This window comes from Leuresthes tenuis, unplaced genomic scaffold (genome assembly GCF_036924035.1).
Source record: "Leuresthes tenuis unplaced genomic scaffold, fLeuTen1.0.hap1 SCAF_6, whole genome shotgun sequence".
Taxonomy (NCBI): Eukaryota; Metazoa; Chordata; class Actinopteri; order Atheriniformes; family Atherinopsidae; genus Leuresthes; species Leuresthes tenuis.
Window position 1 is genome coordinate 4,882,805 of NW_027325360.1, and position 27,532 is coordinate 4,910,336.

The 27,532-nt window shown below is 39.8% G+C and overlaps 1 protein-coding gene across 3 annotated transcripts in view; it reads left to right on the forward strand.

The window, feature by feature from the left end:
- The first annotated feature begins 4,276 nt into the window (after window positions 1-4,276).
- The window catches only part of fras1 (Fraser extracellular matrix complex subunit 1), a 236,035-nt gene continuing 212,779 nt past the window's right edge, over window positions 4,277-27,532 (forward strand). For all 3 annotated transcript variants that reach the window (XM_072387285.1, XM_072387281.1, XM_072387284.1), the window contains exons 1-2: window positions 4,277-4,825; window positions 9,540-9,571. In XM_072387285.1, the coding sequence (XP_072243386.1) occupies window positions 4,747-4,825; window positions 9,540-9,571 (111 nt within the window). In that variant the 5' untranslated portion in view covers window positions 4,277-4,746. The remainder of the gene's footprint in view (window positions 4,826-9,539; window positions 9,572-27,532) is intronic.

A 27,532-nucleotide genomic window follows, 5' to 3' on the forward strand; every position in this document is an offset into this window, starting at 1 on the left:
AAACCCTGTAAGTGTTACATCTCACTGATGCCTTTGTGTCTGAGTGGCAGCAAAATCCCTGCAGCTGAAGCAAAAGTAGTAATAAATGCAGGAGGCAGTTTAAAAGTCAGAGTAGTGGAGGCTGTTGGTGCTGCAGAGTCATGCCCGTTTCTTTGGAAAGCTCAAACATGACCAACATTTGGGTGTCGGAGCTCTTCTTATTTTGCAGTGTCAGGAAGAAAGACGAGCATTTGAAAAATGTAATTACTTGCTATATCGAGTTTTTTTTTTTTTTTTTTTGTTAAAGCTATGATGAATCCTCGTAGTCCTTTTTTTTTTTTTTTTGGCCTCGTCTTGATAAATGGGTCCAATCTCGTTTTAGACCTCAGTTCATATCATATTTTAGTCAGAAAACACACCGTCAGAAATCCAAAGGGTCTTCTTCTGGAAAGCTGGTCAAACTTAATATTTCCAGGTGAGATGTTGAGGCAGTCAAAGTTTGCCATTTCCCCACAGTTGTTGAAACAAAGGTTGTACATTTATGAGTAACTGTTCAGCTGTAAAGTTCTGCTTGGATTAATTGAAGTGCTGGCTGTGATGACGATAAGTGAGAGCCCGGGGCCTGAATACGTCTGTGATTTAAAGCGCTCTCAGTAAAAGAAAATGCCTTAACTGACCACCAGGAGGCAGTGTTTACCCAGCCTGTGCTGCTGCTGGCCCCTGCAGAACTGAACTGAGAACCCCCCCCCCCGCTGCAGGTTAAACTGAGACAACATGTCACCAAGGTGGGATTTTCTATACTTTTAGATATTTTACTCAAGCTTACATAAAAGCAGGTGGGTTCGCCTTTATTAAAAAATGACTCTCTCTGGAGATCAATTTGTATAGCAGAGATGTGCTCTTTCATAGTTTACAAACTATCTAGCAGCTTTAATCTCATGATATATGTCTATATAATGGCTCCATGGTTAGTGTTATTCCTGCTGGTTATGCAGTAGATGAGAATGCTTTCTCAGTGAGTGATGTCTTTAAAAAATGCTTATAAAGGTAAACCTTTACCTTTGCTTGTCGCCTCATAAAGTAACTTCTTCCAGTTGTTTTTCTCTTAAATGAAATAGTGTCTTTATTGATTCATGCTTAGGATCAATAAAGAGGCCTGAAGTTAAACCTGTGACTTGAACATTTAAATGCAACTAGTTTTTCTATTAAGATTAGAAGAGTTTAAGTGCCCTGCAGATTCGTTCTGCAGCCTCCCTCAGAGCATTGCACACTCTTGAGATTTTAGTATGAGCTGCCAACAGCAGGTCTCTGGGAAGGTGACGCAGGACTTTCATGTCCCAAAGCACACACAGTGTCATGCTATCTTTTCAGATTGCTTGTGTTGAATTAACCAAGTACAATATTTATTCTCTAACAAGCTTCAGGTTCACCATACAATTGAGATAAGTTAGAATTTTTATTGGTCCCTGTGGGGAGATCAAGCTCTTGCAACAGCTTATTCTAATAGGATTTGGAGGGATGAGAGAATACACACCACGGCAAGGGATAGAAGCTGTGCAAACTGAAAAACTAATGGAAGTGCCTTTAATGAGAGTTTTTCACTTAAGAGCAGAAGCAACAAATTGTGTTGTTGCAGAGACCTGGACGCTTCACAGTTGCTCGTTCTCATGGAAAATATTAATCTCCTGTTACTCTTCCTGAGTTTAAAGTTTGTTTGTCCTCTTTGAGTTTATCCTGCTCAAAAGTCTGAAGATACGCTCTGCTTTATCCTTTCAAATATGTGGCTTGTATTATAAAATTGTGATGGTATTTTGATGCTTGAATTGTTCTGATCTGCACTTGGAAGATTCCTTTGTCCTTGCACCAACTCCCGACCAACTTTTCTTAAATTTGGCATCGCTAACAAACAAGCAGATGACAGCAATCAAACACATTGGCTTTGGCTGAGGAAAATGGAAACGTTTAAGAATGATAAGTCAGTGATTATAGAAAGTCTAACTATGGACTGGAACTAAGATCACAACAGACAGAATTTGAGACTATCATTAGCTTGTATTACACAGGTTTCATATACAGAGTATAAACAGTGCAAATGTGTAGAAGTATAAGCAAAGGTATATTAACAGAGTGACATTTCCTTGTATTGCAGTGATTTGACACTAAACATTAGGGTTGTATTATTTCTTCCCTTCACCTTGTCCACCAGTTTCTTCTCAGCAGGAGAGGCAAATTATCACATTTCCCAGTAATACTTTCAGTCAACATCCTGTGACACTGATAAGAAAAAAAACTACGAAAAAATCAGATGAGCCATTTGAAATTATGAGTAATGCAAAAATGTCTTTAATTCTAACCTGAAATGTATCAGACCGACATGTTAAGTTTGACCTCAGTGAGTAATTCAGTGAACCCCTCATAACTGGTTCTTTGTTCACACATTGGATATCAGGAGTTTTCTAATCTTCCACTGCATCACTGCCATCAAATATAAATAGTTACAGGGTTCAGAAAGCCGCAGAAAGAAGGCTCATTCAAAGGCAAAACTGATTCTGATCCCTGTTTCTGGCAGAGGACAAAAGGGCTGAGTTGAGCTCAGGTTACTGCCATGTGACACTGAGGAATCTCAGTCCTGCGCTCCCTCTGATTAAACATTACACTCACAGGGCACGAAGTGCAGGTATCCTCAGTACTGCTAAAAGGGTTATTTTACAGACACTGGCTGCATTTCCCTCTGTAAAACTACTTTAAATGAAAACATAGGCAGACTGTTTTGAAATGCTACTTGAATGAAAAGTGCTTCTGATGCACAAGAAAGTCAATGAGAAGAATTTACAAACTCCCTGTTGAGCACTGACAGCAATGGAGATGCAAAAGTGTGATGGATCAGTACCATATAGTCATACGTCATCACTCTAATGACCCATTATATGCTTATTTACACACCCATAATTCTATTGCGGGGGTCTATTAGAAGTTATTCATTTTTCTTGATGTTCAAAAAATGAATACCTTTAGTCAAACTGCACATGACTGCAGCAACTCCTGCCCTCTTTCTGTCTAAAATGCTCAGTTTCAGCTCCTGCCTCTTTAAGAGCACCCCTCTATAACAGAGCTGGCAGAATCCAAGGCAGCTGTTCATCTTTAGTCTGAGGTGTGCCACAGCCACAAGGCCGGCACTATGCAAATGTGTTTCATAGCGACCATTACTGGCAGTTATTAAGTAAAGAATGAAAAGCTTGGACAACAAACTAATCGTGTCAGGTATTTTAACAGCTTTGATATGTCTCTTTAAAGGAGACTTTTAGATCTGTAATTACAGATCTTTGCACAATGCAAAGAAGTTACAACACAGTGCAGATAACATAAAAACACAGAAGCATAATATGATATTTTTAGAGTTGCTTTAAAACTGTGTCAAAACCCATCTTTTAGCTCCTTTGCCCGCACTGTCAAGAAATCAGTGTTTCTCTTGATTAGTGAATTCATCCATCTTAGACATTGTGCACGCTTCTGCAAGGTTTAGACACACAAGGGAACATACAATACTGAAATGTTAGTACAACAATAAAATCCAAAAAACTTCTAAAAAGTATTTGCAAGTATGTCAAAGTGACTGTATGTTGCGTGTGAACCTTTCTTGGGTTCAAATTTTGACCATTGCAAAGGTCCAAATCCCTGCTTTTAAACCCCTGCTTTAAGTACCAGAGTGCAGCATTCTCATCATAAACCCACTTGGCATCTAGATGCACTCTGTAATCGGATAAGAGTATAAGAAGGCCATTCATTGATAACGGAAAGCCATTATGCGACACAAAGACAACATAGACTCCCAAGAGTGGATTAAACAGGGATGTTATGGTCTCTCAACAGATCCAACATAAAGGTAAGCATTGGGCTGGCACAGACAAACCAGAAGTCTCTTTAATGACATAACATGGACATTGTGATGACAGTATCGGGGATACATTTGTGTTTAAGCATAATTAAGTAGAAACGCTACCCAGCACCACGGGGAGGGGAACGATTTCATTATTTTTTGTTGACCTCAGATTTTCCAGCTGTAAATGAGATTAAACAGATGAATCCCTCACATGATCATACACCACCAAATACCACTCCAGAACACTAATTCCCTCCTTCGCAATTTAATCCCCATTGAGCGAAGTACCCATCAAGTCAGATTATGATATCTGCGAGGTAGAAGTGGGGGGAGGCAGCAGAGGAAAGAGGTGGGACGTCCTCTTGGAGAGAACGAACAAGAAAAAGAAGAAGAAGAGTAGGAGGAGGAGGAGGAGGGAGTGGGGGGCTCAGAGAGGACTAGAAGTGACTTCAAACGCCGCGGAGCGTTCGCAGAAAGTCCGACGGCTTGTCGTTGTCATGCGTTTCGGCTTTTGAAAGCGTCCCGGCTGCTGCTGCACGGGAGGGGACGGACCACTTTGCATTTATTGGTTGTATTTTTGTTGTTGTTTAGCTTTTTATTTGATGTAGGTAGAGTTTTGTGAGAGAGGCAGAGCAGCGAGCGCGAGAGAAAGGAGGTGCATACCTCTCCAGGTTACGGGACTGCGCCGCATTCCAGCCCCGGAGCGCAGCGCTCGGAAGTCGACCTGGAGCGCTCCGTCTCTCTGTTCCTTATAAAAGATTTCTGGATCCTTTCTGTTGTTTTCAGAACACCAATGATGCACAGAGAGGACTGCTATAATTTCAGCTAGACACACTAACACACAGCGCGGTTTCTCCTCCTGACTATATCTGGATTTAATTCCCGCTATGGTTCCGAGCATGAGTGGATGGTGGATACTTGTCGGCGCTCTGTCTGGGATCCTCACAGTTCCCATTGGGATACATGGTTGGTATTTTTTATTTCTTTTCACCAAACAAGTTGTCCAGCTTGTTATGTAGGTCAGGGTTTGTCGGGGAGCACCGTGCACTCTCACAGCACAGATTGAGTTCTTTCAGATTCTGTTAGTTCTGCACTGCATCCATCCACACTGCGCATAAGACTCCGGTAGGGAAGAGAAAGTTGTGAGTCGAAGAAGTTTAAGTTCTACTGAACAGTTACTGTAAATGATTGGTTAAATCAAGCTGCTGGATACAGAGCAGACTCTCGAGGATGAGCTGGGAGATTCCATCTAAACTAAAGGGTTCGCACATACCCAGAGGATAAAAGTGTATTTTAAAATAATGAGTTCGCAGATTAAAATAAAATGAATCAGCAAGTTGACACAAATTTGCCATATCATTGTGTTTTCATCGCAAAAGGAAAACATATATGTGATTGGTTGAAAATCCATCAATAACTTTCTAACAGTCTCAGAGACTTTATTTAATCCCTGCTTAATTTAGTGTGTTTCTAAGAAGAAAACAATCCCTATTTAATGAGAAGTCCTCATCTTTTGACCTACAAAACACCATGGCCAAGTTAAACTCCACAGTCAAAATGAGAATTTAAAGAGGGACTGAAATAAACTCAGCCTTAAAATACACATCTTAGATTATATCATTCAACAGACTGTAAAATAATCTGAGAAGCAACAAGCATCTTGTTTTTACAGTTAACCTATTCTGCATTTTCATCTGCTTAAATTTCTAAACACATCTGTGAAACTGATCCCATGTTGCCTCTTAGATATTCATTAGTATGCAACAAATCTAAAAGGTCTGCCCGTGTACAGCTACAGTATCCCCTTCTGAGGAGTTCCGATGCATAAGAGCGTCGGGGCAGAATCTTAAGCAGATCAGGGCAGCTGTTCCTGACCTCACCCTTTTATTTCTCTACTGATATCAAGCATATTATTTGCAGGAAGAGCCAGGGTGCATGATGAAAACTTTCTCTTCTCACAGGCAGCAGCAGCTGAGACTGACAATCAAAATCGTTAGAATCCCCTCTTCATCTCGGCATGCATCCAATCTGCTCGGCAGCTCTTGCTTTAATAAAGTTCAAGCTTTTATAAAGCTAGATGCTTTCTTTTTCTTTTTCTCATTTAAAAAAATCACATTGGCAGACAGAGCAAAACAGTGGTACATTTTGAAATCTTATCAACAACTGACGCTTCAGGTTGAATTATAAAGGTTGTTGAGATAAAAACATGGTTTCCAAAAGGTTGGATTTAAGATCAGATTTGTGCTGTTCAATTCAGATGCTTTTCAGTCTTTATAATTATTATAGAACCCAGCCTTATCTAAGTCCAACTCACCTTTGTGACAATTATAGTAAGTATTCTTGCATGGATATAATTTAAATGAGACATTTGCAAACAGGTATTCAGGTTTGGCTGCACTTCTATGACACGATCCATTGATTTAAAGGTAAAAGAAAACGATGATGTGAATCTGAAATTCGGATTCTTATCGAAAAACAGTCATGGCTGAATGCCTGAAAAATGACATAAATCAGGATAAAACCTCTTATTTCAACATTTTGCCCACTTTCAACTGTAGGCCAGTTTGCAGGTGCTGCTTTGATTGATTGTGTGCTGAAATGATTCATCTTTTGAAAAGATGATGTCAATAATTTTATGCTGTATGTTGTTATAAGAGATCAGGAGACTCCCCGATCATGATATAAAAAGTAATTTTCTTATTTGTGAAATGTTCTTTGATGCCTGTTTTTTTAAGGCTGATGGGAGCCGAGATGATGAAACTCATTTGGGCCATGATTACTGAGCTGAGGAGACCTTTGGGGCTTGATCACAAGAAAACTGTGTTTGTTTCTGCATTTCGTTACAGATGACAGTTTTAAAGTAAAGTCAAAATGTTTAAGTCAGAAGATCCAGTTAATGTATTAAGAGAAACTTTTTTCTTGTGTGTGGAAAATGACCTTTGACCTCCGCTTTAAGCCCACACACTAAAAGTATTTACATGCACTTTGGTGTTGAGCAAAAATGTGCCAGAATTCCCCTCTTACATAATTGCATAAGCAAGATATGAATATAATCTGTCTTTATAAAACTTCCAAACTAGAATACATTCAATTTATACTCAGTTAAAATGACAACCTCTTTCAAAGACACCAACATATGATGTTTTAATTAATGCCTCAGATTCAAAGCTTGCCAATAACTGTTTAAAATCTGAACTGTTAATTGGTTTTTGGAAACAGTTTCAGAAGAGGCAGAACTGTCTCGGCCCAGAACTGATTAAACTGCCAGATTATATTTTGCAGAGCACTCTTTCTCCCACACAGACACATAAAGAAGCTAAATCAAGAGACAGCAGCATAAACACATTTGTTCTCAGGCATCTTTTATGAACATAAAACAGAAACCGTACTCTTGTTTTCTCCATCTGTAGCATATTACCAAGTGTTTACCTCTGATTCTATTTTCCCCTGAGGCGTCTCACGCTTTCCTTTAGTCTGGTGTTGTGAGGCTAGTTTAGCTGAGACACAGTTACGTTCGTCTGTCTGTCTGTCTGTCGCTCTATTTAACCCTTAGGTTGAGAGCTAAATGATCACCATCGATCAGCTCATCATCAGCACTCTCCCTGCGAGTTGGGTCTGGGAGTTGCACGTTTTGTGTTTCTTAAAGAGGCTCTAATGGTCGCTTTTAACGTTGCACTGACTGTAAATGAGGAAATCCCCAAATTAAGGAGATAAAAGCAAAGTACGAGAGGTTATATGAGGTGTTCAGGCACCACCAGTTAAGGTAATTACCTTGTTGTTTTTTTCAAGTCTGTGCCAGTTGATGCATATTATTTGCATGAAACTAAATTTAACAAAGTTAGCTCTAGTTTTATTTATTTATTTTAGTTCGATTTATATATGAAAAGACGTCTTTCACTAAACGAGGACTTAACTATCCTCTAAAATCAGTTTTACAAAGATTTCAGGTTTGTGATAGACTGACAATGTTATGGGAAAGAGCAGTCATCTGCCAATAGGAGGGTTCGTGGTTCAATCCCAGTTTGTCCCCCATGTCAATGTGTCCTTGGGCAGAACACTGAGCCCCTTGGATTACAAATGCTTTGTAATTGAAAACATGGTTGAAATTGTCTGGGTGTGGTTTGATTCATTCTCTTATGGATACCCCGCAACAGATTGCTGAGCACAACTACTGTTGACATAAGTGGTGGGATGGGAGTTTGCTTTATTTGACTGTGTTTGTCCAACTGAAGAACAAATTGGTTCTGTCAGTTCAACGAATTGTTGAGCCTCGTCATTATTTAGGTCCACCTCATCAAATGGTTTGAGTGTCTGCTGAAATGATTATCCTACTGACCTGCCTTCCCCTACACACACACACACACACACACACACACACACACACACACACACACACACACACACACACACACACACACACACACACACACACACACACACACACACACACACACTGTGTACACACTCTGTATATATGGATGGCTTTGATAATTGGAATTTTGGCTGTATTTATTTTGTTCTGTTCTGTTTGAATAACTGAAATTAGATGAAACTAAAGTTGACGCTTAACTGGATTTGACCTGTTTCATTAGCTGTTTGCTCTCTGTTTTAACAAGGGGACATTTCAGAGAAAGTGTGTGTGTTTTTATGGTTAAAATGGGAGATTGAAGCTGACAGTTGGTCTCCAGACTAACTTTTTTGCTTTGTTTGCACTGCACAAACTTTAGGTGCTGCAAACTTTTTCAGGGTGTCAGCAGCACAGAAATAATACATTTCATAATTTACCATTTTGTCATCTCCTGTACTCATTGGTAGTTAGCCATATTTCTGTAAATGATTCTAAACAAGAATAAAGGTGCAGGTCCTTGCTGAAGGTCAGGTTAACACCTGTTCCTGTCCAAGACCACTTACATTCAGTAAATGTTCTCTCTGAAATGTTAAGCACTGTAAGCCCTCTCTGAAAGAGCTGGACACTCTCACAAATCCCCGCTATGTTTTCTCTTAGGTAGTATTAAGGTTGCTTTTGAGGATTACATATTGTACCAGTACCTTTGGACCTTGCATTCTAAATGTAGGTTGGTTCAAGAAAAGAACCCCATTAAATTTCCTGGTACCTGGAGGAGATTTTTCTGGTTGAAATGCAGTTTAGGATGAATTTAATTAGTAAAGTATTGAACTGTTAGCAAATAAGCAAGAACGTGTGGAAACTGAAATAAGCTTTAGATGAACTACTCATAAAGCTTCATGCTTGACATTTGTGATCATTTCTACCATAAAAGCCACATTACTTTTGACATAAACCTTAAAATGTGATATTCAAGTCAGGAAGATTTAATGCATTTGTTTTTCGGTTAGAAATCCAATATGTTTCACAATCTGTTAATTCATCTGCTGTTTTTGTGTGTGTTGCTGAGATGTACCATTTTACTGTAGATCTTGACCGCTCTGAACAACACACATGATACAAAGGGTTTACAGAAATGCACATCTTGTGTGTTGAAGAGAATTGATTGCTTCCTCAATCTTAATGAGGCTGATTTGCCGTTCGATCACCAGCATCTGCAGGCATTATGATGACAGATTTGTGTAATCCATGAGAATTTCATGTCAATGCCATATTTGGGATGACAACTCGACTAATGGCATTTTGTTTCTCTCTCTTATCTCTCTGTCAACCCAGGAGCTTGCTTCTACGAGGGATCGCTGTATGCGGTAGGTGCATAAACTCGTCTAGTCTTGTTTAACCACTAAAATTTCAACCACGTCTGCGCACAGAATTTGGTTTGTTTGTAGAGACTGATAGTTTCTGCTCATGTATTATTTATGCAGGAAATCACCAGGTTAGTGTGACTGACAGACAGAGCTAATAAGTGCATATCAGCACAGTTAGGTGGTAAAAGGAGTATGTATCATCAGTGGAGACTGCTGCACATCCTCTGTTGTCTGATATGTAGCTGAGAAGATGTGTCTCATATATAATGCATGCAAGATACTGACTTTGTGGATGATAATGGCAGTGAGAGTGCAGGCTCTGTGTCAGGCTCCCAGTGCTCTACCTATTGAAGGTTGGGCTCTTGAAAAAGATTGAACAAAGTTTTGTGAAATTTACTCTTGGAATTCTGCTGAGTGTTCGCAAACAGGTCTGAGACCTGCTTTTCATTTCATATCCCTTCAGCTCTGCTGCCAGATACTCACATCCTTGCTTTAGATATATTTTAATGCTAAAAGTTGTCGTGTTTGGGTTGAGGCATCTGTGATGAGGAATGATCTTGTTCCTCTGTGCAGGAAAACTTTAAAACTCAAACTCAAGCTTAGTTGATTGAACTTTTTCACTTGCTCAAGTATATTAACAACTTATCATTATGAACACCTTATTTAGAAACCATGCACACATGCTTGCCTCCAATCTCCTGATTTCAGTCTCTGTAAGGTTTGAGAACCTGAACTTTGTCAGCTGCTCCCTTTTCCAGTTCATCCCTCAGGTGTTGGATGAGGTTGGGGTCATGGCTCTGCAGGTTGAGTCTAGTTCAACTTTGAACCTGGGAAAGCTTTTCTTTGTGGAGATATTATTTCATTATTTTAAACAAGATCTCACAGCATTGTCCTCAAATCTGTTGGTTTCATTTATCTTGTTTGTGTTATTTTCCTTATTTGGGAAAGCCTTAGTAATTTTTCTTGCTTTCAATTATACCACCTTTAGTTGTTGCTGTTTTAAGGCCTAATTTATTAGAATATGTCATTAACTTTATATGGGGTTGCATGAAGTACTTATCAAATCAAATCAAATCAAATCAAAAGTTGTTCATTGAACGGTTGTTTGCATGTAGCATTATGGATCTATTACACAGATACACTCTGTAAGTAAATATCCACATTGTATTATATTGTATTAAGATATCCCTTTATTGCATGTTATTTAATATAGGTGACTCAACAAAACGGTGAAAAACTAGTACATTTAGGGCACTTTTGGGAAATACTCGAAGGTGATTTGGTGAAACGTCTGTCTGTCACTGTCACAAGTGGCCGTCAACCAATCAGATCAGCAGCCGCTATATACAGTCAGTGACGAGTCATCTTTGAAAGCTTCCCATTGCTGCTCGTATAAGATGCTGATTGGTCCAAACGTTTGGCCTGAAACAGATGAGCTGGAGCTAGGAAAGACAGATTTACCCGTAATGGTGATCAGCCTGATTCTTTCAGAGGCAGCTAGAAATAATCCAGCTTCATTTATAGATAAAGTCATACCATCGGCATCAGATGCAGCTAAGTGACCTCTGTGAGAGGTCGATCCACGCTTTTCTCATGCTCTTGGGAGATCTGTGAGAACTGTAATGTGAATTAGCCAACATCATGGCATTTTTTGTGATTAGTTTGTTAGATGTGGGAGAGTTGAACAGACTTCAGGGACTGGGTCACGCCACCATCAAATCCAGTTTGAGCATGTCAGAAACAGCAAAGCTTGTGTGGTGTTCCTGGTCTGCAGTAGTCGATACCCACTGAGTTCTGAAAAAAACATGGTAAAACCGGTTGATTTTATTACTTTAACATTGTTTTTTTGTGGATTATTTGAGCATACTTATTGCATAGAGGATGTTATGTTGGGTTAGTTTTAACCAGAAACTTGAGGTAGTTTGTATGGTGTGTCAGAAAATGTTCCATCCTGAGAAGGCAAAAGGACAAAGAGCTGAGCAGATGAAAGGCTTTCATCAACAGAGGCTACACTTTAGGGCTGAAATATAGTTTTCCCTCCTTTTTTAGATGAATTCAGGTAAAAAAAAAAATTTTTGTTGTTGTGCACTTTAGACAAACACTACCTGTGTCTTGCAACAACTGCTAATCTCTCCTAAAAAGCCTTAAACACGGTTCTCAGCAGTAGAGTTGTGGTTCCCAGGCAGAGTAATGATGAACTACAGCTTCTTTCCTGCTGTGTTATCAGCATAATTACAGTGAAGCTCAGAACATACCTGCAAGTCTGTAAAAGCACAAGAACACATCCTGCCTCCCCGTGTTACCTTTCCCCTCGCTTTGAAGGGGTGTAATTTCAGGAGTGAGGATGTGAAGGTAGAAATGATTCAGTCAGTGTTTGAAGAGAAGACGAGGAGTCGGAGCACTGGCGGCGGAGAAGAAGGGAAAGGAAGAAATGGGAGGGGTGGAGGGTTGTGGGAAATAGGAGAGAGCAGGGAAACAGGTGGGACATCCCAGCGTGTTTAAACACTGTTGGGGAAAAGGCCCTTCTGGAGTTCAAAGTGAAGAACACCCCCTCTAACACCTGGACTGGTGAGCAGATAAGAACAAATGGGAAAAAGAAACGTGCACAGATTACAGAGCAGGTCAGGACACAAGCCTGCAGGCCCCTTTGTATCGCATGTGAACGACTTCCTTTTTCTTTCTTCTCCACACTTTAATCCTGTTATTTGTTTAGATTTGGTATTCAGTTTGATTTGTGCCAAAGATGACTCTGTTAGTTCATGACAAAAGATCATTGGTCACAGATAAATTAGGAAAGACATGCGGCTCTCAGTTATGACACTGCTGTGTATAAGATTACAACTATTTAAAACCATGGGCTAGATTGAAAGTTAGTGCAGTGAAACAGCTTTTATCACATTATTCTTTGATTTCCAAGCACATGAAAAAATGTTCAGTGTCCTAACACGGTATGTTTGGACGTTCCAGGTTATAAGCAGTAATCTGGCCTGCTGACTTAATGTACACCCCTGTATATTTGGACGTACTGCATCTTTTTTATTCTCCCAGTCAGTGTGATTTTACATGCACAAACATCTGACATGTCTCACGTGTACAGCTGCATTCAAATGTTGCCTCAAAGCAAAAAACATTTGCAAAGTTTCAGAGCAGCAGAGAATGTGTTTAGACTACATTTGAGTTTGGTAATTATGTTTACAGCTTACAGAAACTTTTTCCCTCATAGATTTATTACAAGGTCTCAAATTGGCTTTTTCAGTCTGACTGTCACACTGAAAAAGCCGTTTTTTTTCAGGACTGCTTAGTGTCACTAATCGGCGCAGGAGACCTTTAGTTTTCAGAGCAGAGATAGAAGTATTTCTATGTCACTACCTAGTGCAAAGTGACGTATTTGTAGCCAAAAATATCAACCTTTTCCTAAATCTGACCTATACGTTTTGGCTTCAAACCTTAACTAATGACATTACACAGTAAGTCAAGATGTAACCATAACTTGACTCAGCTGCGCGTCTTAATGCCTCATTGCCCTGCACACCCGTGTCTTGGTATCGCCAGTCCAGTTTATAAACAGCAGTTGGCAATGCCAGCCAGTGTTTCCAACACTGATCAGTTTTATGAACAGACATTCAAACACAATATTATAAACACTGTCTGGGGATGTTGATACACCAGGCAATGTTTAGAAGTTAGGTTTAAAATACTGGACTAAGTTAAATGAAATGGTGGCTGTGAATGCTGCTCTATGTGGCACATTTTAATACACGTGCCTGTATCATGTAGTGTACGTTTAAGTGGTAGTACTCATATCAGATATTTCTGTGAGACAAAGAAGCCAGAAACATGCTGCTTTTGTGCATGCTTTTGATTGACAAGGAGAGGAAACATGGATTCACAGATGGCTGGGAATGTGCTGGAAATATGGTTTGCTTAACATCGAAGTTAAGTTAAAGTTGAAATCTTTTGACAGCAGCCATATGGGATATTTTGATGGAGGAACTGCTCAAACTGCAAGCAACCAACCATCCAAATCATGTGTCTTTGGGAGATTAATCAAGCATTTCCATCTCCTCACAAACTGCAGCTGTCCTGACTCTAAAATCAGTTGGAGGCAACTTAAAGCTCAAGCTCACAGTGGATACTCATGCATGACTCTGAGGGCACCACACTGAGCACAACATGATGGAAGTTCTTGATAGAATCTTAATTATATTTTTGTTTATGCTTTGATTTCCTCCAATGAGCATTTTGATGGAGATATTCGTGTCCAGCTCGTGTGTCAGCTGACTTTTTTTTCTCCGTCAAAGCTAAATGTTTGAGCGTGGCAGCTGTCAGTCATCGGTGTATTCTTCAAAAGCACCATATTGATCAAAGGCTTAGTTATGATAACATATCCAAAGCTGTGTGATAAAGAGCTCTCATTTTGCCACATGGACAAGTCTTTCTCACACAGCAGAAGGTGTTTACTTGTTTCTTTACTTGTTTTAGTGGAAGCTTTCGTCATCTTTGATTCATTGCTGCTGTTGAACAAATGAAACTCAACTGTCTTATAGTATATAATCTTATAGTGGACGAGAGGCAATGTCTGTCTCAGAATGAAAGATGTTTAATGCATTGTTTGATCGATTTGTTGAACTACAAACTGAAATAGGCCTTAGCTCAGTTAAACACCAGATTTAAGCTGCTCCAAATTGATTGCAGGCTTGCAGTGTGATCGGGCCTGACATTTAGCTGAAAACCAACATAATGCCCACAGTGAAGGACGGTTCGGCAACATGCAGCACCATGTCCAAATATACCACCTGCCCCTCAAGGCCTGAATTCCTGGCATTTCAAGTTACAGTTCTTGTAGGACTCAGAATGTAGGGCACCTCAAGAATAACACCGTCAACACAGAAACCTGGGAACTGACACCTAGGTTCCAGAGGAGTTTACCAAAACTTTAACAGAGCTGAAGCAATGTTGGTAGTTTAATGTGTTTCCTCTCCAAGTATTTGTTTAGGACAAATAACATTGAGGACAAATAACACTGATTTTGTCAACACTTTTAAATGTAAAAGAAAAATTGATAGTAGAGGAAGCAAAAATTTGAGCAATAAGAAGAATGATCTTCTAGAGTTTTGTTGATATGTCGTGTCAGGGAGAACTTAACAGTTATCTTCTCCAGACAGAAAAAGCTAATCAGTCACGTGAGTTAAGTTTTAGCTGCAGCTGAACTTATTCAGAAAAGATGTTTGTATTTGCCCGGATACTATTTAATCTTTTTTAACTTTACAAAGAGAAAATCTAACCATCTGTCATTTTCATCAGCCATTTCTGATGCTATTTGTCTGAAGACAAGTCGAAAACCTTGATACAAATATGAGTTCTGAATAGGAGGTTAAACCTCTTTTCTGGTTAAATGTGACAATAAAGACAGTAAAGGCTTGTCTCATCCGTTGGAAAATCTTCAAATTCATTACGTTTATGTTTATGCATTTAGCAGAAGCTTTTATCCAAAGCGACTTACAAACGAGGATTACATACATACACATGTTCTCTGTTCCAGCAGTACCCTAACATCATTCAGCCTGTCCCAGCTGCCATCAGGCGGGAGTCAGAGCACACCCTGGCTAATCCATCACCAGGCCAACGCAAAGACAAACATCCATGCACACTCCCACTCACTCTTCAGGTCAATCTAGAGTCACGAATGAACCTAACACGCTTGTTTTTGGACACAATGAAGAACATGCAAAGTCCACACAGAAAGTTCCCAGCCGATGATCAACCCAAGAACCTTTTTTCTGTGACATGACATCATTTCATGTTGTTGTGATGGTGGCAGAACATTAAACAGTGAAATAACATGTTGCTAACGTCTGCATAACGGCCCAATATACTATACAACCACATTTATGTCTCTCTCTGCTGTCAATTACAGCTTAAACATCTACAAACTATAAACCCAAGCTCGTTGAAAAATCCCCTTGTATAGTTTTTGTGGGGTTTCAGGGGAGGATGTGTCAGATCTTTTTTTCTTCTGAAACCGTTAGTTTGGCAGTTTTTTCCCTCTGCCAACCAAGTGTGGCCATTTGGAACAACCATAAGCACTTTTAATTGGACAACAGGTTTTACACAACAGTTCAACCATAACTTCAGCCCCAAAGTTTGGCTGTTTCATCCCACAAGTTTTGTTCTCATTAGTTAAAGGCACAGTTAGTTAATAATGAGAGTTAACAGTAAACTTAGTGTGAATAACATACCTGGAGCACTGATGTGGAACGACGGTAATACATTGTGGAAAAGCTCCATATTAGGTGTTGTGATAGAATCTTTTAACAAGATGAACACGCTGTATGCAGAATAATTTCAGTGAAATCGCAGCAAAGCAATCAATGTCTTTTGAATGTTTTTTATTTGAAACCTTACAAATGTCGAGTGTGTTGATTTGCAGCAGGTGGATCTCTTCTCACCAAACTTCCCCTGTGTGTAATTCTACAGAACCTGAAATGCACTTCAGCTTCAGCATGAGTGTGACGCACTGAGGTGATCTTTCAGGAAAATTGTTTTGCAGAAGATTTCCTTTCACCGCAAGAAAAACAATCTCGATAGTATGTCTGATTGCTGCTGCCGGAAAAAAAAAAAGCTGCAGCTAAAGCTCAAATAAACTGAGAATTCAGTGAAGGCAAATACAGAGAGCTGTTTTAAAAGAGCCTGTCTCTGACTTCCTCTATGCCAAGGGGGTAATATCCTCGGTATGGGTAGTCATATCTATCCGCATTGTCCCCATTGGCTTTGGTGGTGAAGTATGATATTAGAAGTCTTAATAGGATCTGACTACCGCTTGACTGAATATGTAGTTTAGAAAAAATTGCCATTTCCAGGGCCTCTTACTGGATTAGTGTATAAGCTGTCAGATAATTCATCTGTGATGACCGGGCCACCATTGACTGGTGTTCATGCTGCTGTGTGCCCCCTGTGGAGCTCTAAAGCACCCATGTGATCAATGGAAAAGCCAAATCAGACCTCATGGACCCCCCTCGAGAGAAGAGACTTTCACGGCAGGCACATTTCAAGACTGCCGGATTGGAAACTGGACAAAAAAATATCAACGGAGAAAAGACGGAAACAGAATAAGTAGTTGGAGAGGAGAAAGGTGATTTGAAGGATAACTGGCTAGGACACTGCAAAGTCAAGAGGGAAGAGGGGGCGGCTCTGATTGCAGGAACCTGACTGCATCTAAGTCACATGAGACAGAACTTCAGAGTCAGCATTCTCTTTTTCCAGCCTAATAAGAAATTCTGGACAGGTAGAGTCACCTGACATCAGCAGAGAAGGGAGGATGTGTCCACTGCAAATTTAAATAGATTAACATTTCAAGCTCTGGCTTTAATTTGGCTTTAATTCAGTGCTCTATTTTTGGTTACAAAAACTTGATCTTTGACCCTGAAATGTGAATATGATTGATCTATTCTAGCTGAATGGCAAATATATCATTATTTATAAAGCATAATGCCCCCCACTGCTGATTTCCATTCACAAAATATTCAAATAACAAGATTTTTTTCATCTCTTCTTGATACTTGATCTTATTTGAAGTTATTCTAAATACAAATCCCACATTGAACAAAGCTGCTTAAAATCTGCTTATGCAAAAAAATATCTTTAACAATTCTGAAAAACCTTAGGTCACTTATTTAAAAGAACTTGGCTGGTAGCTTGTTGTATTTGATTAGGGTTTTATTTTTTGGTATTTTAGCTGTTTTAGAACAAGGAAGAGAGCAGACTGAGACTGCACAACTTTTCCAAGGCTAGATTAAAAAAGGAAACTATCAAGGTAAAGATCTGCACAAAGAAATCTAACCAAGGACTTCAAGTCTGTGAGGAAAGAAAGAAAAAATACAGCATATTACTTGAAACTCGAGGTTGCTTCTTTTATGCCAGATCACTGTGAGTTGGTGACCTGGTTATGTCAGAGAAGTAGCACCAACTGGTATTGGTTTAGGAAAAAAATAATGTATTTGCTTCGTGACACTTTGTGCACGACACAAATTAGGAGAAATACAACATAAAATCAGAGCTTCTGGTTGTTAAAACTATGGAAGAAGCGGATGTAAACATTTTGAAATTGGGTCAGGGAGTGTTTTAAAAGATGTTGATTTTAATGTAGTCTGCATGATTTCTGTCAAAGCTCCATATGCACCAGTGTTCACGTCACGCAGATGTCTGACTCATTTGCAAGTTGTTTGTGTTTGCTGCTCAGTGTCAGCTCATCCTAAACACATCATGGACATCATAAACCACCTTCAAGATCACAATAATTATCAGTCCAGGACGTTCTGTGCAGCTTCTTTAACCACAGTCATTGTTCATATCCGACCGGGACAAAAGATTTCTCATCTTTTCCATGTACCCACTTTGAATGTGTGATAATTTGGTTCTAGAATGCCTTTTTTCTTCAAATTAACTCAATTCAAACCCAGTGCAGATGGTTCCTCCCTGTTTGAGAAGCTTTATCTGCTCCTGTGATCTGTGAAGCTCCCAGTATAATAAGATGAGTGCTGACTGCCTTGTTGTCAGGGGAAAAAGGGCTCTTCAGAAGCACAGTGGCCCTGCACACAGAAATAGATAATTTTAGGACCTTCCACTCATGGCTTTTCCACATCTAAATTATTAAGTATCCTAAGGCTGTGAAGTGCCTACACTTGCTGCTCTTTTCAAGATGCTTTTAAGTCTAACTGCTTATTGCGTTGTGAAGCTTTCTGTACTTTTACTTGAGAGATAAACTTATTGTGGATACAGCAACTACATAAAAACAGTGTTATTTTATTTTCATGGCCATCATTTAGGTCAGCTTATGCTTTGAAGTATGAAAATACCTTGATATTTATTTAGCAAAGTGCCATAGGTACAGCTCTTCACGTCTTGAGATGTTACATTCAGGAAAAGGAAATGGCGCTCGCAATACATCGTAGTTTCATCTACTAATCCTACCCAAGCAGTTAAGGTGGCTAAACCTAATCAGATGCTGTAATAGGAAAAGTGAGGAAGACCATGTGAAACCCAAGGAGGCAAACTTGGGTTTCCTAGATGACAATCCTAGATGTTGGACCCTTACCTCCTCTTATACATTGTTTTTCGCCTCATAAAAGTAAGCAGTTATTGATGTAATTCTTTGTTCAAGTTCACATCCTTTTGAACACAGACCCTGTGAATCACATGGTGATCACATGGATTATGCTGGATAGCACTATAGCCAAACATATTCCAGGGTCAGCTGTTTCTGTTGGATGACCCTGTTTTTTTGTTTCTTTTTGTATGTATGGGGGTAATTGTATGATGGGGCCCCTGCTGCGACAATGCAGTCAGTGAACAAGGAAGCAGTTTTTTTGAGGTCACTACTAATTTAGGACTGCTCACTTCTTGGGGATGGATAATGGGGGACAGCAAGGACCAGCTAAAAAGGATGCATCTCTGCTTTTATTAAAAACATTAATTGAAGTTCTTGTCTTGTTCTTGGGCTCTCAGAGAGCCCTATTCTTCCTGCATTTGAGACCCTCTTCTTAATACTATCCCACGCCTCAGCAGTGTTACCAGGGCTAAATGAGAGCCCGCCATGCTCTCTGGACTGGAACTAAGCCTTTTCTTCCTGACCAGCTCTCTGCAGACATGCATAGCTGTGAAGGACTGAGTTGAAGTGGTACAACCTTTGGCAAACACCCAGCTGCGCGGCTAATGGGCAAACAAACAAGTTTCTCATCCACCCTCCCCCAACTGCGACCTCCCGGACCCTTTAGGCCATCCAGCGGTGGCTTTGACAGTGTCATCCCTGAAGGTCTGGAAGGTTGTTGTCCTTTTGTCTCATACCTCATTCAGAGTGCTTAATTCCAGCTTCACCATTGAGGCCAGTTCTCTCCTCTTATCTGTAAATACCAGAAAGCAGCCCCCAAGCTTTGGTTTGTCTTTCTTGCTCCACTTTTCTGTCTGTCTGTGCCTGCAGGCTCTGGGAGCTACAAGTGTATCTACAGAGGAAAGCTAAACTGAGGCAGGCTTTTGTCCCCTTCGGCTCTGCTGGCCATGTTCACACATGCTGCTGATCCCAAAACTGCTATTCACCAGGCAAATTGTTTCAACTTTGTCTCCTGGTTTATGTGTTGTATACAGTTTGAGTAATGAGAACAACCGCTTAAAAGTTCTTTTGTTCCCCTGAAGTAAAGGCTGAAGAAATGACGAATGCGAACACTCTGGGGTGTTTTTATATGTTGGAAATACATATTGATTCTCCTGCATTACAAACTGTCTTATGAATGCTTAGTCATCCTGGAAGGTCTTTTTTGAGAAACTCCGCCACAAGAACTCAAGAATTGTATTTTCTTCAAAATTGAAGTCTTCAGTCAAGTGTCATCTGAAGGACAAAACAGGCTCTAATAAGCCTTTTTGCTCATGTGCAAAAGTTTAGACTGCTGGTTCAACTGCTGGTTCAACTTGGTCAAACAGGGGTATTTAAAGTCAGGAGCTGAAGGATAAGAACCTGTGCACATACAGTAGAGCTCTGAGCTCTACTGAGTACAGAGTTCTGGAAATATTGTCGTGATGAGAAGACTGAAAGATGATGGTGTCCTACTGTCTTACTCATCATGTTTGTCCTTTTCTTCCTCTACTTGATGCCCTCAGGTAGAAGTGCTCTCCTGCTGTTAATTCCAAGCAGTGGCTCAATCATGCGCTCCACTTTCTCCTCCCAGTGCTGGTCAATCAGTCACTGGTCAACTATGTGTCAGTCTAATTTTGGTGAAGCAGCTGAGGTGAAACCAAACAGACTGCAGGGAGAGTATTACTCTGGCGATTCTCTGAACCTTCATGTATGAAATCTTAGACTAAAAATAAATCATAATTCCAGTTTAACAGCTGGTGATTTCTGTCTTTTTTTTTTTTTCAGGTGCTGACAACCTTAACTGAGCGTTGTTGCCGTGTAACTCTAAACCTAATTTAACTACAATCAACACTTCATTACTGTGATTCAAACTTTAACTAAACTTCTGTCGCCAAGATGTGCAGAAAGTGTATCAACTAAGAAATTTGAGATCATTAAAACGTTTTTTGGGTGTTTTTTTTTTCTGATGACAGCTTTACTACACTTGACAACACTTTTGTTCCTCTGCGGGCTGCACAGTGGTGTGGTGGTTAGCACCGTCGCAGTGAGAGAGTTCCTGGTTCGAATCCCATCTCGGGCCTTTCTGTGTGGAGTTTGCATGTTATGACAGCTGAGACGGGCTCCAGCCGCCTCATGATCCTGAGCTGGATTAAGCGGGTATAGAAAATGGTTAAATGGATGTTCTTCTGCAGCAAGACAGTTTATGTTTACATCTGACAAAAAAAAATATTCATTTTTGATTTATGCAAACCAGAGACACTTTGGCCTCTTTCGTTTTCCTCATGATCTCACACAGTTAGTTACAGTTGACAGTTCCTGCTCACTCACCCTATGGATACTGTATTTGTTGCCGGGTGTAGAAGAACGATGAGATTTTAAAAACAAATTTGGTGATTTTGTGTTTAAAGGTTGCAGATATATTTCTGATTATCTGGTAATAAGCTCCTGTGTGTAATGAAATCTTGACTATTTCACCTCCTCTGCTCAAAATGAACAGATAATCATATGTTGTGCTTAATTCATTCATGAAGTGTTCTTGCATGTTTAGCATCAGTCTTAAATTTCAAGACAGTTTTTTTTTTTTGTGAAATTCCATGAGATATACAAGTAAGAGCTATAATTATGCCCCTGTCTGTAAAGAGAATTTGTATGACAGTAGTATGATTATCTCTGAGTCTGCCCTTATTACCCTGCACTGTTAAACTCGTACTAAAAGGGGTCCAGTGGGATTGTGGGCCCTGAGATAAAGCTGACGATGACAGGTTGAGATGGACGTTTGCCTTGGGGCAGAATGTTGGAAGTCAAACCTTCACAATGACTTCATTCCCCAACTCACTCCTTATCTTTCTGCTGCTGCTTCCCCCAGCAGAAAACAAAGCCACTTACCCATCCTGCCGACCCCACAAGATGTTGGGATTTTTCTTCATTTCCCTCCACCATCATGCATACCTCACCTCCGTGCCTGAGTGTTAAGACTGTGATAAATTGGGCATTTGTCTGTTTCAGTTTCTGGCACATTTTTAGTCATTGTGTGGTTATGCATGATTGATTAGTAAATTTGACATGATTTCTTTTGGAATTCTGCTGACATTTTCTTTACACCCTCTTGTGGATGGACAATATTGAGTTGATCATACTAGCAAGATTTGCATTTCCCACACCTGCTTCAACATTTAAACGTGTTTATTTATTCACTTGGTCATTACCTTTAGGAAGAGTCACTTGACCCATTACCAGAGATTCAGGATTTTCACGGAGCAGGACTTTTCCTAGAGTCAGAGTAATATTTAAATCATGGATATTAAGGGTGTAAATGTAAACTGATGGAACTCAATATTAACGCTAAGATGTTATTGCATTGGTATGTGCATAAGTGGATAAAAAAATGTTACAGTTTAAAGTTCACTGCAGAGCTCTACTCAGCTCTAGCAGTGAACGCTTCATGTATGCTCGCCATTGTTTCATGCAAGGTGAAAATAAATAGAAATGTCTGATGACCAACTCCTGACACATTATCTGGTGAGACTGAGCTGATAATCTTATTAAAGTTAGCTTCAACTGAAGCAGTCTTAATACCTGGACCTAAATGAATAGCTGTTGTTTTGTCTTCACCAAATTTTTTGTGCAAATTTTGAAACAGGGGGATGAAACATCAAATTTAGAAACTGTACAAGGTGGTTTTTGCCTGGTATTTGAGAAAGAAATGATGTGACATGAACCAATAATTACAGTGCATTAATCCAAACTTTTCATCTTGTGTATGACCAAGTTAGCTTGTTTTGTGCTTATGAGGTTTACTGTTAGCAACCGCTGCTCTGGTACTTACAGACTTATCTAACATAGTTTATACTGACACTTTTTGACGATACCATGCACCAAAGTTTCTTGTTTGATGTGCACCTTTTTAGCGACTTAGAAGTTTCCTTCGGAGTTGCTCATCAGTTGCATTGAAATAGTAAATGTCACTTGAACCTTTCCAGCCTCTGAATGTGGACTTGTTGTCAGGTTCATTACTTACGTTGCTTTGGGATCACAGAAATTTTAATTGCCATTGTTTTACTATTTCCACTAGGCTGATTTGTGCCCCATGTACTAACATCTGCTGAAGGGAATGCAAGTGTTATTAGCAATAGTACAAAGATCACTTCTTTGTTCTCGAAAGGAATTTTGGGTTTTCACACTTCTATTCATACGACCCCTATAGAAGTAAAGTTAGGAATGTGAACTTTGTCCTGAACATGATCCTTTAGGAAAGCTTCTCAGACAAGAGTAAGGGATGGAAAGAGTCCATTCTATGGGGATCATGTCACGCTTTTCTTATGGAAGGGAAACCAGCTAGTATTCAATTGATTATCAATGAGAGGCGGGTGGACAAGGGGGTGGGCCATTTCTGACAAGACAAGTAGACAAAGCCTTAGATATAGGCTACTTTCTATATTGTTTGACGTTACATGGACCCAAAGGAGCATGAAAATGTCACCATGTCTGATGTTCTTTGATTAAAAGCAGATATTTAGCAGACTTTATTGAAGACTTCTGCTGTATAGCGAGAATAAAAAAAACTTTATTAGTGACTGAAAGCTGTGTCCAGGTGTGGTTTGCTTACTGTGCTAATCTGATGGTCACTGTGCTGTGTGGAGAATCGCTTCTGAATCTACTTTGTGAGCAAGAATTCTTACTTATTTGTTGGACATTTTTTGGGTCTCTAATGGTTTGGGTTTCTCCTCTTTTATCAGCTCAGCTTGAAATTATTCTTGACGTTTTCTGACTAGATCTATTATTTTCAAGCCAGCGCCTCTAATGTTGGTTCAGTTCCTAACCTGTAATCCCCTGACCTGTTGTTGTGTTCATGAAAGGATGCACTATACGTCCGAAGCTCGTGCAGCTAAATCTAACCTCGTCTGTTTGAGTGATCTTTGCCCTTTGGCTACAGAGGGAGCATGCCTCGACTCGTTTCATTGTAAGCCAGACTAAAAGCTTCTTTCCATTTGTTTTGTCTGAGAATCGACATCAGTAGAAAGAATTTAGATAATTTCAGGCCTCGAGACAGCTTTTTTTGTCATTTATTTCTTTTTTTACACAAAAAGTGAGTGGCCCTCCTGCTTAATGTGATTTCTGATATTTAAATCAGAATTGACTCCAAACTAAACGAGCTCTGACACTGTGATTAGCTCTGGCCGCCCTGCCTATTGTTCCACCTGAGAACAAACGATCGGTTGCTGAAGGAGGATATCCAACGTTTATTTTAACGGTCGCCTCATTGCCTCAGTGATGTGTCTCTTTTGTCTCGGTCATTATTAAATTACTGCAAGTGCCAAAAAAAAGAACCCGGTCGGAACCTTCTTCAGCATCTAAAACAGTGTCTGCGTCTCAGGTGTTTCCATTTCTATAACCACTTTACTCTCTTAAGCTAGAGAATATTCTTCAGCTGCGTCTCTAAGTTTTGAATGAATTTTATATGAGCTGCAGTAAAAATTGTTTGACTGGATTGATGTAGTCAAAAAACTGAAGCTAAATAATGTGCAGTCAAAGTGGAATTTAATTATGGGTGAAGTTACACCGCTCTTATAGCACTGTTCAAGGAATGGGGGAAATCCCATGCTCCATCTTTCCAGCTTTGTTACCTTGGTGACGCCATTGGCTGAGTCAGCTCTGTCTCCAGTGGGCTGCTCGATGACACCTGCTGGGTATCTGACAGCTCTGTCTCCGGTGGGCTGTCACAGATTTATTGAGGTTTTCACCCCCTGATGCTGCTGCTCCCAGGGGTGTCTGATGATTAGTGACAGAGAGACATGCAGACAAAGTCCTGGCTGGAGGAGGAGGTCGGGGAGAAGGCCGCATGGTTAGATTTAGCTGATTGGGGTTTGATGACCTGCTGCATGGAGGCCCTTATATTTATGATACCCCAAAGAGACCATCAAGAATCTTATATCTTGGTCTTTGTTGTCAGTTAATTACCAAAAAAAAAGACATTTGAGCAATTAACGCATCAGATAATTCACATTGATTTACATTTATCATTTTAATTTTAAAGAGGAGTTCATTGGTTTCTTCAAAGAGTTTTGAACAGCTTTGTCTGAATATTGGTGTTTGTGTGTTGCATCTTGATGTGTTTTGACAAATATTTCAGTTTAAAGTCACCACGAGGTGCTAAACACGCTAACATTTTATACACCACTAAAAAAAAAGCTTTTTGCTGTTGTTGTGTTTTGTATGATTTTGCCACTTGGTTTTGTTTGGTGCCGTCTCCTGCACCGTTGATGAGTTGTTGCGTGCCTTTAAATGTTGGAGGCAAATGTTGACCCCTTACAGCAGTGTGAGGCTCTGCATTCGCTTTTCTTTGTTGGATCTTTTAGTTCTCAGTTTGTTACTGTGATATTGGACAGCTATGACAATAGGGTTTATTTTTTGTATTCAAACCATTTCGGTGTTTCGTTTGGAAGTGCCCTATTTTTGCCACCTTTATCTCCCTGTTGCTGGACTACAAACAAACTATGACGCACATTGATTTTCTTACTGCTACGATAACAAAGGAGTCACAAATTGTGACACCAAATCTAAACAACAGTCTCCTCACAGTGATGACTGAGTGATCATTTTGGTCCTCTTAGAGATGATAAAAGTGCTCCTGATAAGCAAAGAGGATCAGACCAGCTAGACAGTGAACCTTAGGATGAGATGAGGCACTTAATTTGCTTGATTGGGTGGATTTTTTTTAATAAATAGCTTTTAATCAAACGGATGACTGATTTTTTTTTTTTAAATATGTTTTTTATTTTATTTGTTTTTCTAAAGAATTAACAATTAATGATGAAACTAAACTTTTTGTGGAGACTTTAAAAGGGACATAAAGTGATCATGAGGCCCCCAGTGCTCAGTTAGAAAACCAGTTTGGTTCAACTTCATGCAGAAATTAATTTGCCTGTGCACAATAAGCAAAAATGTGGGATTGCCTGTTTTTTTTGTCTCACCAAGAATCAAATGCAAAATGTTTCCACAGTCCCAATATTTGAGTTCAGTTGAGTTTTACACACAAGACTCACAAGGAAGAGATGGAGCTGGCCTGAATCTCAACTGGACCAAAGCCCAAGAACAAAACTGCTCTTTAAAAGTGCCTGTGCAGCAGTGATATGTCTGAGCCCCTCACAGGACAGGCCTTCCACACTAGTCTCACCTGCACTGTAAAAAAAAAAAAACCTTGTAAATTGTAATCTTGTAAACTTTACAGGCTCTCCTTCTATTACATCATAAAATGAAGAGGCCATTTAACTATTATTTTGCTTTCAAAAGCACCATCAGTAAGTCTGACACTCTCATGGATGGGTGCTGATACACATGCAATGCCATCAATAAGCCTGGAGGGACAATAATAGCAGGTAATTACTTCTACCCAGTCCACTGCGACTCCCACTCCTGAGCATTGTGGTAGCATAGCACCCGCTGAACGTCTTGCTTGCTGCTGGGCCTTAGCAGAGCCTCAACCCTCAGCTGGCAGAGGGCTTGGAAATGTAAACACAGTACTTCGGCTCTCTCTCGCCTTCTGGCCACCTCCTACCTACCCTCCCAGGCACAGATGTCTTTCACTTATTAATCTAGACTTTTAAGTGTTAGAGAAACGCTGAACAATGCCTCCTCACCCTCTGCAACTTGTTTTCTCCTCTCTTCAGCTCTCCTCTGCCCACCCTTCTCTTCAGGACTTTCCAGGGATCTGTTTTAATAACATACCGCAGCCCTTTCATGAATAAATATAACGTTAATTTAGATTCATCAGATGCAATTAATCCTTTTTACTTTGGTATTTGCAAAGATTTTTTTCATTCTAACTCTAAATTTTTCTTATTTTTCTTTTATTTATTTTTTAATTAACTTATTCAAACTGGAAACGTAAGGCTGTCATTATAACCGATATAGATGTATCCTCTGTGGTGCCACCCAACACCCACCTGTGACTCAAATTGTCCTTAATTAATCAGAACTTAAAGGTTTGATACAGTTCAAACGGGGAAGTTTTATGAAAATTTAATTGAGTGCAGTATTATTCATATAGCACCAAATTCATCTCATGGCATTTCAAAGATACACTCCAATTCAAACCAGTTATAACCAAACTAATTGAAATCCACACATTATCCAATAAAATCAACAAATTAGAATCCAAATTAGCCCAATTCATGTAATGCCAGTTCTAAAAAAAATTGCCAAGCTACGGATCAAGCATATTTCATATAAACTTCTCTTCAGTTCAACACCTGGTCCAAGCACGAGAGTTAATAACACATTTGACTGAGAAAAGAAACCAAAGAGCCATCAAATGGAAGAGGAATGATTGTCTCTATTGTGTTAAAAAATGACATAAGTATCTTTGAAAGGATTCCCAGGTGTACTTTAAATCCTCCCCGTCCACCAAACCTCTAGCTGCTTTTGGGCTCGGGCCACAGCTCTGTGCTCACTTGAGTTTTGCTTTTCTTTTAATTATCTCCTGTGGTTTCAATAAAGACACATGAGCTCTCATGCTAGCCATATTTTACTTGACTAATGCATCCTACGGTCTGTTAGCTGTTAACAGGTAGACACATGCAGTATGATATCAGATATAGATGTGTGTAAAGCTAAAACAAACCAGTGAGGCCGTACAGACTTGCAGCAGCACTCCTCCTTCTTCTCCAGTTTCCTGCTGAGCATAATTTGATAGTTTGCTGAAAGAAAATGGGCCGATACTGGGCACTCGTCATCATCTTTTATTTCTCACCCGTCAGCCCCCTCCTCCTCCTCTGCACTTTCCACAGCAGCCCGACGACTGCTCTTTGTTGTGAGGAATGTTCTCGTTCTTTGTG